The 13,515-nt window shown below is 41.0% G+C and overlaps 1 protein-coding gene across 1 annotated transcript in view; it reads left to right on the top strand.

Moving 5' to 3' along the window:
* LOC102386950 (complement receptor type 2) overlaps positions 1–10,454 on the top strand; it is a 19,396-nt gene extending 8,942 nt beyond the window's left edge. The window contains exons 7-14 of the mRNA XM_025212953.1: positions 154–253; positions 1,365–1,450; positions 2,730–2,939; positions 3,535–3,714; positions 4,406–4,633; positions 5,084–5,113; positions 5,767–5,827; positions 8,318–10,454. Coding sequence (XP_025068738.1) covers positions 154–253; positions 1,365–1,450; positions 2,730–2,939; positions 3,535–3,714; positions 4,406–4,633; positions 5,084–5,113; positions 5,767–5,827; positions 8,318–8,369 — 947 coding nt within the window. The 3' untranslated portion in view covers positions 8,370–10,454. The remainder of the gene's footprint in view (positions 1–153; positions 254–1,364; positions 1,451–2,729; positions 2,940–3,534; positions 3,715–4,405; positions 4,634–5,083; positions 5,114–5,766; positions 5,828–8,317) is intronic.
* The last annotated feature ends 3,061 nt before the right edge of the window (positions 10,455–13,515 follow it).

Below are 13,515 nucleotides of genomic sequence, written 5' to 3'. Positions count from 1 at the left end.
CCCCCCCCCCCCCCCCCCCTCCCCCCCCGCCTCAGGGGGAGCTGCGGTCTGGGGGTTCCTAAAAGCAACTGAAGTTCAAGTTTTGGAAAACTAGGAAGTGTGAAGTTTAATGCGTTTTAGGGACACCTAATTCCCATCTTTGTTCCCTTTCAGGTATGTCCTGTGATCATCCAGGAGACCTGCAACATGGTTCTGTTCATACAGAGACTGGTCTTGGTGTTAATTCAACAGTGACGTTTTCTTGTAATGACGGGTAAGTATTTCAGTGAATGCTTTTCCTTCTTTCTCTCTTGTACTACTGTTATTTAGCCAGCATCAAATTAAGACTTAATCTTTTAGTAGAATATTGTAGACTTAGACATTTTTGAAGGCTTTTTGTGTGTTCCTGAAGAGTCTGAAATTACACTCGCCTTGTATGTCCACTTTGAAAAGGTTGAGTCTGGTATTTCCATTATAAAAGAAGTGGATGTTTTTTCTGCTCTTCAGGGTCTAATATTTTAACTTTTCAGTTGCAGCAGCCCTTTTCAGTTTACCAAAGCTAGTCTTTGTTCAAGCATTTTTTTTTAAATTTCAAGAGCTACTTTAAAAAATCATCTTTGTTCCTACCAAAGAAATGTTGTGTGTTCTCTGATACTACTTTCTTAGTAGCTTTTCTGGTTTCTCTAAATGGGTGGCTCTCAAACTTTTTACACTTGAGAACCCCGTGTACTGACTCAAGGCACCCCTTGGAACATGCTAGCTCTTAGTTTCCACTCTCTTTTTTGGCCTACAGTAGAACAGATCAGTATTTCCATTGCAAAGAACTCTGAAACGCCACAACTATAGATTTCTGTTTAAAGTCTCTGGGTTCCGCTTGTAAGTCACAGTTACAACCCTATAACATGTTGTGTGGCACCCTGCGGCACCCTTGAAAGGATCTCAAGGCACCCAGGGTGCTATGACACCCTGGCTGAGAGTCACTGTTCTAGAGACCTGACAACGTCAAGGTCCTGCTTCAAACAAATTAAGACAAAAACACCGAAATTTTTAATTGGTCAGTTTTTTCCCTCCTTTAACAGTATATTCATGCTGCTTTGGTTATTGCAAAATGTGAGCCGTGGTGAGGGTTACACATCTTGAAAAACTGACCTTCATCGACTCGTGGGTTGGAATCGCTGTTTTTACGTGTTGTTCTTCTGGCTTCGGTGTTTGGAATACGTGGCCAAATAGACGGTTTTTCTTGGCAAAGAGAATTGCAGCTTAAAAACCTTGGTGCTGCTGCTTCATCCGTTGGTAGGACAGAAGTATATCCATGTGCATGAGCTGCTGGCCGGGAGCTTCCACTAACTTATTTGCAAGGATTTCCTTTTTTTTCTCCTACTTAGGTACAGATTAATTGGACCACAGTCTGTTCGATGTGTATTGTTTAGCAAACGTCTTGATTGGGATAGACCAATTCCACAGTGCCAGCGTGAGTTAAACAGATACTGTTATATGTTCCAAGAGCAAGTTTTCATTATGCTGTTCTATGCAATAGGTTTATTAAAGGAAACTTATGACTATAGAAAATAAAGTAGCTTCTTAACTATTTTACAAGCTATTGGCTGCATGTGTGAAGGAAGGACTGGAGTAAGGCTGTCCAAGTTATGGTAGCTGGTGTATATGAGCCAAATTCAAACTTTAATTGAAGATTTTATCTTTGTACAAATTTACCTTTTGAATGATCCATCACAGTGATTAACTCCGGATTAATGGATCACTGGAAGTTGATTGGCCTCAATCTAATTAAAGTGTCAAATTGAATCAAAGGAAAGTTGCATTAATATAGGGTAACTGTTTTGTTTGGCAGTATTTTCCATTTAGCACAAGTTACAGATTTTTAGTCCTATGAACCGATAAGATGCAAGTCTTGGCGTCATTGACTGAAGTTTTCATACAGAAATCTTTTATCCCCTAAAACTATGGGATTGTCCATAGAATTTGTTTGTATCGCCACTAGATTCTTATTCCATAACTAGTTTTATTTGCAAATTAACCTTACCATGAATCAGTAGCTTTTTGTTTGTTTGTTTGTGTGTTTATGTCCTGGCTGTTGATGTATAAGCAGCAAAACTTAACCGTGTGAGGGAATATTACAGTGGGATTTTAGGAAAACTTTTAGCCAGTCCTTAAAGGGTGTCAGTACATAACAGTCTCAGAGAGATTACTTAATCTATTTATTTATTTATTTATTTTTTGGAAACTCTTATTGCGGAAATGTTAATACAACACCGTTTGTTTTCAGTTCTGTAATGAAATAGCAGAATGTGTGTTGGTGTTCTTCAACAAGGTTTCCACGCTTCCTATTGTTGACTGTAACAGCGTTACAGTTATCAGTTAATTCTAACAGAAAAATCTGCGTTATGTTTTACATTTCCATTTTCTCTTTATTCTTTCTGATATTTTTGGTGATGTCCTAGTTTTTTTTTCTTTGGCTTTTATTTGCTAAACTAAGACAACTTATCGGATGCGTCAGTTAATTTAGGGGAATTGCTATGTAAACCAGTATTCTTAACGTGATGTCAGTTCATCTGTAGTTGATACCTTGGCAGTTCAGTTTCCTTAAGTATTGCAGGAAAAATAGTTGAATCTGTTGTAATTATTTTTACTTGCCTGAATGCCTGCACTGTTGCTTATAGATGTTGTACCTTGTAAGTTTTGCTGTGGCTTCTTACGCAACAGTTTTTCTTATTTATTTTAATATCTTGCAGCAATTCCATGTTTACCACCTCCAGACATAGAAAACGGGACGCACTCTGGTGAACAGGAAAATTATACCTACGGGGCATCGGTAACTTACAAGTGTAATGTTGTGCCGAGAGGTTCGGTCCCTTTCTCACTTATTGGGGAGGCAACTATTCACTGTAGTTCTGATGCAGAAAAAAATGGAGTTTGGAGTGCACCTGCTCCTCGATGCAAAGGTGGTTCATTTTATTTTTGTTGTTGTTTATTCTTTGTATTCATCTTTCTATAGTGAGAAGCTTTTGAGTTTAGTGATAAACTGGGGTCCTGGTTTTCCCTAATAAAAAAAAATCACAAATTCTCTGATAACCCTCAAATCCACGATTAAAATCTAAGGCTGCCCTAACTACAGCTCCTGCTCCCCCAGGCTTTCTGGAGGGAGCCCGTGCTGCCTGGGCTATGGGGTCAGAGGATCTGGCTCCCTGCCACTACTTAATTATTCCTGCTTAACAATATTTTCAAGGAAAGATCCTTTTTCCTTCACTCTGCCTTTCAAAAATGAGGCATTTCTTGATTGGGTGCATGTTTTATGTGGGAGAGAAGGGCATTTATTTGCCTGTACTGTTTTGATCTTGATGGTGATACACTTCATTAGGGCTTATTTAAGACACTTGACCTCCGTTTCTTTCCTTGTCCAAGTCCTAGGAAATGTGTTGGGGGAATACACTTTAAATTAGGTTCACTGAAAACAAAAACCTGTTAGTGGTGTCTGTAAAATAAAGGTGCTGTCTACAAATGTTTCAGAGCTTTCTGTTCTTTGATACTTTCTTTCAGTGGTCAAGTGTCCAGAGCCAGCAGTTCCAAATGGGAGAAGAGAAACTGCATATTCACCTAACTATATTTATAGAAGCAGAGTTACTATGAAATGCCTTCCTGGCTTCGTCATGATTGGAAGTGATGTGATTGAATGCCAAGAGGATAATACCTGGCATCCTGGATTGCCAGTTTGTCAAAGTAAGTATGAACAGGAATTGAATTTCTCATTGGTGATGCAGTGAATCCTGCACAGATTGTTTGAATCACAAAATGAATCCGGTATGTTACCTGAAACCAGCAACTAGATGACCTGAGGAATGAATCGGTTGGCTAGCGAATCCGTGTGACTGTTAAAGCTGAACTGTGATGCTGATGTGAAACTGTATGTTGGTTTGGTTTTCTGAGCGGGGGAGGCGGGAAAGGGGGATGGGATTGGCCAGTTGAAAAGTACCTTTTTGTGTCAACCCTTTTGGGGTTTGGGATGGAATTTTGCAGGTTGTGTACTATAAACTGGCATTGGTGCATATTTTACATGCTGATGTCAGTGTAAATATAGCTGCTCATCAAGCCTTAACATAGCAGAGTACTGCTGGTGTATTTGTGAAAGTGTGCCTGTAATGTACCTCGGAGTGTGAATTAAAGGCTAGTGACCCTCTCAGTGGACAAATGCCATTGCAAAGTCGCTAAGTAAATGGAGATGATAATAGTTTGGTATTTAGTGTCAAATGATGCCCTACCTGCTTTTGGGAGGTTGCCCATGGCATGCATAGTTGTCCGTTTCTGGGGTTGTTCTGTACAAGCTTGCAAGTGTAAGTTCAGGTAAGATTACTTGAGTTTTCTTTCTGTGTTAGGCTGAAAAAGAAGTGTATCTTTCTGTTTCCACTTCCAGCCACCGTCTCAGTTAGCTCGGCCTCAACTCCTACTGCAACTGTCCTGGTCATTGCTCATGGAAGAATAATTGATGGACGAAAGCCGCCATATGCTGTTGGAGATAACATTACAATTGAATGTGATGCAGGCTACACATTACACGGGGAAGCTAAGATTCAGTATGTTGGTGGAAATCAGTGGAAGCCGGGAATTCCATCGTGTCACTTAAAGGAGGGGTTAAGTACAGGTAAGTAAAAACAAGCAACTGTCAACGCACACAAACACAAATGACTCCCTTTTGTGTGGTCCTGTAATACTGTCTGTGGGTCAGAGATTGCTTTGCTTGGGGTGGGAGGAGGATGCAGTCCCAAGTCTGAAATATCATTCATGCAAGTTTCTTAAGGCATTTTGAGAGGTGAAAGGCAGCTGTTGCAACATTTGTCAAAAGACAGAAGTAATTTTTAACTTACTGATTCCTTTCTTACCATAAAAGCTGTGTGAAAATTGGCTCGCTACAAGACCTTTGTATGTGAAGGACTTCCATGTGTCTTAACTGATATTCTCTTAAATCCGCAAAAAGCATTTAGTTTGTAGGTTATAAAGTCAAAATAAATGCATGTTTCCCCTAGCCTGTGTAACTAATTGGTATGCAAGCTATTTTTATGATGATTAATTCACTTGCCTTTTTTTATTTTAGGTGTAATCATCACCCTCTGTGTTATTTTTGGTAAGTAATTTTATTTAAACTGAGTAGGAGATGCACCGAAGCCTGTTTTTCTTCTTACTTTTTTATGCAGAATAGCTACTTTTCACTTGATTGTGTGTGATTGTAAGGGTGAACTGGCAATTTTGCCTTTGAAATGCATGTGTATCAGGAAAGTGTGCATGCATTCCTGAAAAAGAAAAAAAACCCGCTTGGTTTTTCTTAGCAATGTAGCAGTCTCAATATGGTGTCTGCCTTTTGCAGGGGAAGGAGGGGGAATCAATAGGTGAGAGAACTTAAATTCCAAGGCAGGTTTTCACTTTTCCACAGTGTTTTGCTGCATTCTACAAAGAACTAGAATGATGTGGGTTCTGAAATAAAAGATTATCTCATGGACTGACATCTCTTCCTTGCTCAGTTTACCCAACATCCTCAGACCGCAGGGTGCATGATTTTAGTATTGTGGAGACACTTCTGAGCAAGGAAAAGTTTTTTGTTAAAGCAGGTTTTAGTAAACATTCAGCCGTGAGGAAGAGCTGCGTGAGTCTGTGATTAAACAGCTACAGGCCTTCTCAGGAAAGTCACAAGGGTCCCTCCCAAAGCGCTACAGTCTGGAAATGGCCTGTTCTGTAAGTTAGTGGCGAGCCTGACATTGGACTGTCTTGGTTTTCTTCCAGGTGCCCTGGTGGCGTCACTAGCAGGATATGGGGCCTATAAGAAATTGCATTCACGGAAAAGGTGAGTAAACCGTGATCATCTCTGTGTCCTTCCTCCGGTGTGAACGAGTGCTCCAGTATATTGAGCTTTGCCAGCTTCTGTTTTTAAACACCCGAACACATCAGAAGAGTTCTAGTTTTGTACCTGCTGTCTATGTAAAGTTTCAGAACATATGCAGTCCTTCGTTGCTGGCTTCTGATCGTTACCCCACTGTTAGCTAATTTATATGGGTTTACTGCAATGCAAAGTGTTAAGTGCTTTTAAGTTGGATTTGTGTGAAGATCACTGCTATTCTTCCCAGAGGATGATTAAAGTTTTGCCTTTTTCTGTCTTGCAACGCGCTAGTTTTTCCATAGTAAAATTGGTGATGGCCCTGATTTGTGCTGTGTTCCATCAGTTATGAAACTTTGGCAGCATGAGGGCAGCATCTGTGCCACTCCACAGTCACCCAGTTGGCTGAAAACTCTGCTGTGTACTGCTCCAAAAGCAATGGATTGCTGATGAACTAGAGTTAGTCACAAAAGCATATGGTAAAATGAGCACGCACACTTCAGTATACGAGTAGTTACAGTTGACTTCAAAATAAGTTGCATTTTTCAGTGTTTTTCTTAGTCCAAGGCTCTTTATGAAGGTCTGATGTTCATGCTTCTTTTACATGAGGCCCCATGTAGCTTGGAAAATTGTAACAGAATTTAAACCCCATTTGTGTTTTTTGTGGTGGATTTGAGCAGTTGGTGTCCTGTGAACACTATATTTTGTGTGATAAGAGCGTATGTGCATGTGTGTTTTTGTTTTTCTGGCTGAAAAATTATATTAATGCATGCTTAGTCCTTTGCAACAGAAATATTGTCACTTGAAATTATAATGGACATCTTGCCGTAGTTATGTACCAAAGGATAACATTGCAGATGTATTTTCATGTCAATATGCTAGTAGCTTAAGTTATCAGGAAAGTGGTTTTGAATTTTGTATAATACCCTTTATAAGTCAGGGATATTAATGTGTTACATGGACCTGGTGGTTTTTGAGCTCTGAGTCGGGTATCTTATAGCTTGCTGCTGCTGCTGTTGGTCTTATATGCAAATAGTCAAATTATACCAGAGAGTGAACTACCCTTTTGTCTCTGCATTGGCTTCGGCTCAGTCCTGAGGGGTTTAGTGTGAATATGCTGTACTGATTCTACTGTGAAAGGGGTTCAGTGCACTGTCCTATCAGTCTGGCTTCTTTCAAAACAACAACATTTGCACTTGGGTTTCCTAAAATAAATCCCCAGAATGATTTGCTTGCCAACACTGGATAGAAAGTGACCTCTTCCAGGACATCTGATACTTCGTCCAAAGTCTGGACAGATAGACCGGGTCATTCATGATCTCCTTCATTATTTTCCCTCCTGGCTTTTCCCAAAGGGTACATTAGAAAACATCTGATACTGCTTTTTTCTGAGTGGCGGGCGGTGGTAAGGTATACTTATGTAAAGCTTAAGTCTTACGCAGGTGGTTTTCTGTCTTATATGCATTTTGCAGTTTTGTTCAGCCTGGGGCTTAAAAACTTTCCCTTTCAAGTCAGTGTACCACTTGGAAAGGTTCACAGCTACTTAGTAGGATGTTTCTATTTGAGTCTAGAGATGAGTTTTGCTGCTGCCAAAGGGGTTACTGGCCCTTGTCACATGTTTGTGAGGAAGAATCCGTATCTCCAGTCCACTGTCTTAGATGTGACACCTACATTGCTAACTTCTTCTTAATTATAACTTGTAATTCTCAGCATGCAGCTCCAAGAAGGCCTCCTAGTCAGCAGTTTAGAGCAGTAACACATACTTGGTCGTTTCGGGAAAAAACAAGAGACTTTCTATCTTTCGGTTCTCATGGCTTTTTTCTGGAAACATAATTAAAAAGTGCAAGTCAGATTTTGTGTCTTGAACAGTCTTTGGAACGCACGAAAACGATTGCTAGTCAGCTGGGGGAACACCTAAAATGTCAATCCTCAGGTGCTAACCTGAACCACGCCTGACTACACAGTGAAAAAGGAAATTTTCTCAGTTCCGTTATCACAAATTGTGATTCTTCATCTGTGTGGCGTTCATGTGCCTGTAACAATCTTTCAAAGTGAGGAAGTGGCTCACTTAAGGTTTTTAGCTAATCAGAGGTGAGAGCAGAGTTTATTTTATGCAGTTTTGCAATCTCTAATACTGTTATGACACAGTTTATTCAATAACTGAATGAATCCACGCTGCCCAATGTGCTTCTAGTATTCAAGTGCTTGCTAATTAATCAGTTACCAAACTATTAAACAGAATAGCATGAGCCTATTTACTGCTGGTGCACTTCAGAGAGAGCTACGGTTTAAATACTTATTGTGTCTGTGAAATATCAGTAACATAACTCTTTTTGCACTTCTTCCTCTTTGTAATAGTAAAACTAGGGCACTGTTTTGCAGATCACTTAGTCGCGTATTGAACAGGATTTTGTGAAAAATAGATTTTTGACTCTTAACTGTACTTATTTTTGTTCATAGGGAATCTGCCCTCCAGACATCCACTGCTAAATACAGTACTTGTAAACCATGATTGATCGTTTTTTGGGGAAGTTCAATGAGCCTTTGAGAGATGGAAAAAGGACTGTACTGCAATGAATCTCCCAGCAATGGAGTTGACACCAGTGTGCTGAATGAAGGAGAGTGGACCATGTGTACCTGCAGGGGGAAGAATAAAGACTATGAAAGCAGCCTAAAGGTGCTGGGAGAGGCTGTCTGTGGCCTGGGGTGACAAAGGGCTAAGCAGCTGCCAGGAGGGGTAGAGAGCAGGGCTCCTTTTTGGTCCTTGGTTTGTTTGCACAAGCCTGCAGGCTCTGCAAAGCCTCTGGAAGATGAGGCCCAGAAGGAAAAATGATAGCTTATTTGTTTAATTTTTTTTGCTTGTGTTGCATTGCTGACAAGCCTCAGGTGGCCCCTGGGCATAATCTGCTAGTCTTGCTGCAGCAGAGGTGAGTGCCCTGGGCAGTGGATCCCTAACCAACGCCAGCTGCAAAGGTGAAAATGGTCGGCGTCACTGGCATGGCCAAACATGGAGAGCTGTGATCTACCCAGAATCTGCCCATTGTAGCTTACAAGGTTTAGTTCCTGCTTTCACCAGAGCTGAAGATGTCACGGCAGAGTCTTTTCCTTTCATGATTGTTTCCTGTATGGGTTGATGAATCTTAAGGAAGGCAAAAACCTGTCGTCCCTTTCAGCTCCATCTGTTGTCTTTTTCTCCTAGTAATTTTGTCTGTAGCTATCTCTAGTCAGCAAGGCGTGGTTTTGTATTGGTACTAAACAGCTTCCTCCCTTCTCAGTGTTGCTGTCCTTATAGAAGAGACTTGAAGGAAAGATGACTTGGATAGGGCCTTAATATGACTCCTGCCTTGCTAAAAAGATGTTGACATTTAGATGTCATTCTTTTAAAGCACTTGGATTATTTTAATTATTCTTTCTGTAGAAAGCAGCACCTGTTTGTCTATATGAATATTTTTGCACTCTTGCTGTCTTAAGTTTGCCAACAGTAATATATGTTTCAACACTAAATTATTTATTTCCCTGCTTTTGAAAATATTGTAAAACGACTACAAAGTCGATCCACCATTCTCACTCCTTCTCTATTGGGGAAGCTTTCTTGTAGGCTGCTAAGAACCCAATAGAAGTTGCTGTTGGGAATATCCTTGCTCAGGTTTAAGTTTATGGTAAACCGATAAAAAGCACTGAAGTGGTGTGCTGGTACATAGATGCTAGTAACTGCGCTGTAAAGCAGGATTATTAGACAGGAGGGATTATGAAATAATCCCGTGTTCTAACTAACTTCTAAAATTCTGTCGCGTGCACTTACTGCATCTCTGTGTGCAGATAAAAGATCAACCAAAGTTACTCCACTGACATAGGTCAGAGAATTATTGGATTGGGCTTTCTTGCATTGGAAGTCGGTCCTTGATGTATATAGTTCAATGTGAGGTCCCACAGCCTCACAGACAAGTTGTCTGTAGATGTTTGTTTGAAAAGAAGCTGATACCTGTGACTTTATAATTTCATTATCAATATTGTGTATATATTATGGCAGGCTAGGTAGACAGTTCAGCCAGGGACTGACCTTTTTTTTGGTATAAAAGGTGGTCATTTCGACTCAGGTGGTGGTTTATCAATGTAAATGTTGGTTGTGCTTTTGATATGGATGTATATAGTGTCTTAGCACTCACTTTATGGTTGTGCAGTATGATTTAATGTCATTTAAAATGTGCTGTGTGCAAAAGTATGCAAGGCTTTGGGCAGGTCTACAAGTGAATATCTAAAATCCTAATTGGTCTTGTTTCTGCTTCTCCATGCTGAGGCCCTGACCCTGCAGAGACTTCCACAGGGAGTCTGTCCAGAGTCTTTGCAGGGTTGAGGCCTTGTCAAAATAGTTTAATTTCAGGACTTGTACTTGGAAGATGTCTCTAAATACCGTAGTGAGGAGTATATTATAGATTCCTGTTATCATCACTGGATAGCTAGATTCTACCTACAGTGCCTTTTACCATACTGTTTTTGATATGTATATGCAAACGGTAAAGGCCTATTAAAAGTTCTGTCTCATCTAAAGTGCTGTAATAATGTCTTATTAATAAAGAGAACTGCATCTTATTAGTGACCAAGTGTTTTGTCTTTTATTTGTCCCTTAATCAATGGATATTCTGTACTTTTTCACAAAAGTAGGTTCTGAAATTGTGTGGTATTCTTGACAGAACTGACAAGTTCAAAAATTGACAGCCTGAGTGGACAGATACAGGCTCATTGATATTTGGGCACTGAAGTAGAGTTAATCTGCCCGTAAAGGCACTGAGCAGTGTCGTATTGACTTCAGTGAGGGTTGAGGGTTTGGCTGTCCATCTGAAAACGATATCGCTTGCATTTAGGGCCTCCTTATTTGAATGTTTGGCAAATGATTTTGCAAGAAGGAAGTGAACAAGAGAATAATGACATTGCTGTTGCATTTAATGGATCATGGTTACTCTAACCAGCTAGTTAGGATGCCTGTGTGTAAGCTCCTGTTAACCCTCAAAGGACCTTCTGTTAAACTAGTATAAGAGGAAACCGTGATCTTTTTGGATCATAATGTTATTGATGCTGTCACTTCTTAATTACAAATTGCATTTAGCTTTGCTTCCCCCCCCCCCCCCCCCCCGCGCGGGCGGGCATATAAATTTATAGGAGTGGAATATAAATTTAATCAATAAAATCTTGTCGCAAACTCAAAGTTCAAAGCAAACTGGGCTGATGTTATTAATTATGACGCCTGGGGAAAACGTGGCAAGGTGGATGCATCAAGCTTATGCTAATACAGCATGGATTGATGCGGGAGGTTTATTGTTTGCTTTCTAATCTGTTTGAAAGATGATTCTAAATTCAGATCAGCTAATCTACCCTGGAATGCTGACATGGAAGTATTAAATCGATATGGTGAAACTCACAGTATTTTGGTTATTTGAATTAGGCCCAAGCGGTACTGTTAGCACATTGGCCTGTAGTTTGTGTAAACTTGAGCTGGGTTGAAAGAAGTGTGTGTGGAGAGGGTGTAAGAGTAGGTTGAACTAAGGGACTGAATGAAAGAAAAGTAATAGTTCCCCTTGATTACATTTTGTAAGTTTTAGTGCAGGTAAAAGATGTTCCAGATAAATGATTCTACCGTTGTGGTAGCAGAAATACCGCCTTGCATACACCCATTTATTCAGTGGAGCTTGGTTTGTGTCAAACCTGCTTGTCACAAGACCTAATCCTTATCATATTAACAATATTTGCCAAAGCATCGTGGATGGTAGGTAAGGGCAGTGGCTGCTGCTATTTTACTGGTACTTAGTTATGACTTACAAAACAATGGTTAAAGCTTTCTTTCTAGTTCTAGTGGAACATAATTGTCCTGGCTTTGCTCTTAAGATGGCCTGTTTCAGTTGCCTGGCCTTTTTGCTTTGGGCAGAATATAATCACCCTGTTAACATAACAGAATGAACAAACTGTATGCAGAAATCTCCAATGTCATTTAATTACTGAATTTGCTGTTCCGTTGGAAAAAGTAATGACTGTTCATCTACTTTCCTTCTCGTTATATAGGCCTGAATTACGTAGACAGTAAAATAAATGAGACACGTTTATGAGAGTGTGTGTGTGTGTGTATATATACTGTGTGTGTTACAGCAGTTAGAAATAGCCAAATGCTCCTTTTTACAAGAATTTTCAGGATATTTTATACTAAAAGGTGATGTAGAAACCTGCCGTGAAATAATTAGTTCTTAGTTTGAAAGGGAATCTTCTGTCATGGTTGGTGCAATCCCTGCTCTTCCTTACCTTTTTGTAGCATGTTGCTACGTGAAGAACTTCTTGCACTTCACCTGAAACCTGTTCAGGTAGAAACTACTTCAGTTCACAGAAGATTTGCAAAGTGGACGGATCTTTCAGAGAAGAGTGGTAGAGGGTCTCCTCCAACTCCGGAGAATCCAGTGTATGCACGGAAACTTTTAGCATTTCATGACGGTTTAAAGGAGGCAAAGAAATGCTAAATTCCTCACCAGTCAGTCTACTGTGAATAATAGGTCATCTCCACCTGGTGGCAAGATTGAGCAGGATGTAATATTTGGTTTTGTAACTGATTTGGATCAGGGGTGTCAAGAATCCGGTGTGCATCCAGCTCAGAGGGCTTCTGGGCAGGGCCTGGTACTAAATTTTGGTGCACAGACCCGCGTGGGGGACGTGCATCTGTGGCAGAGGAGTGAGCGGCAGCTGCCTTGACCCTGCTGTTCCCTAATTCTGCTGGTCTGGCTGCTAGAACTGAGTTTGGATCCTGGCTCTGATGAGCCTCGTGCTCCTGATCTGGCTGGGGGCAGCTGGAGGGGCCAAGGGAGTTTGGCACCCCTGATCTAAAAGTTTTGGTGTAATTCTTCTGAATTGCGTGTCTGGAGGGAGCCTGCTTCCTAAAGAAATTAAATGATGTTCAGGAACGTAAGGGTGAGATGCCAAAATAGTATTTGTGCTCGTTTTGCAGTGCTTTCAGAATAGGAAAGTGCAAACTGCTCCTGGACTACGAGAGGAAGAAGCCCGCTTCCAGCAGTGGGACAAGTAACGGAAAATATCATGTCTTCGTTAGAGGCAGAGGCCAATACCACTTAGTACAATTTTTTGTTGAAAATAGTTGCTCAAAGTAGGTTACACTTCAGAGCCGCATGCTCTCAACAGCACACGTTGGTTTCCCGAGTTATTTTTGTTCCTTCTTCCTGCAGACCTCACAGCTGGCGTTGGCACAAGAGGCATCTTTTGTCAAAGGGAGAAAATCATCTCTGTTCATAAAGGGAGGGTTTTGGTCACAGGACGCACGCTTCCTGTCCCCTCAGTGCCCGGCGCCGGATCTTTGCTCACTAGGATTGCGTGAATCACCTAATGCAGGAAGGGAGCTGGTGCTAAAGTTAGCTGCAAACTAGTAAATGGAAAAGGAAGTGCTGCCTGCCAACCGCCTAAGTGAAGACAGACCTACCCAGGGGAAAACATGAAGGGGGCAGAGTAGAAAGGTCGAAGCAGGGCCACAGGACCATCTTTCTCATCCCTAATGATGTTTGCAATAAAAAATCCTGAAAGCACAGGGGCTGCGTCCTGTGCAACAGCGCTGCACGGGGCTCGTCTCCTCCCGTGCGAAGCGAGGGGTTCGGGAACGCGCCCTCCCTGCC

Source organism: Alligator sinensis, unplaced genomic scaffold (assembly GCF_000455745.1).
Source record: "Alligator sinensis unplaced genomic scaffold, ASM45574v1 scaffold1499_1, whole genome shotgun sequence".
Taxonomy (NCBI): Eukaryota; Metazoa; Chordata; order Crocodylia; family Alligatoridae; genus Alligator; species Alligator sinensis.
This window is presented reverse-complemented; position numbering and strand designations above follow the sequence as displayed.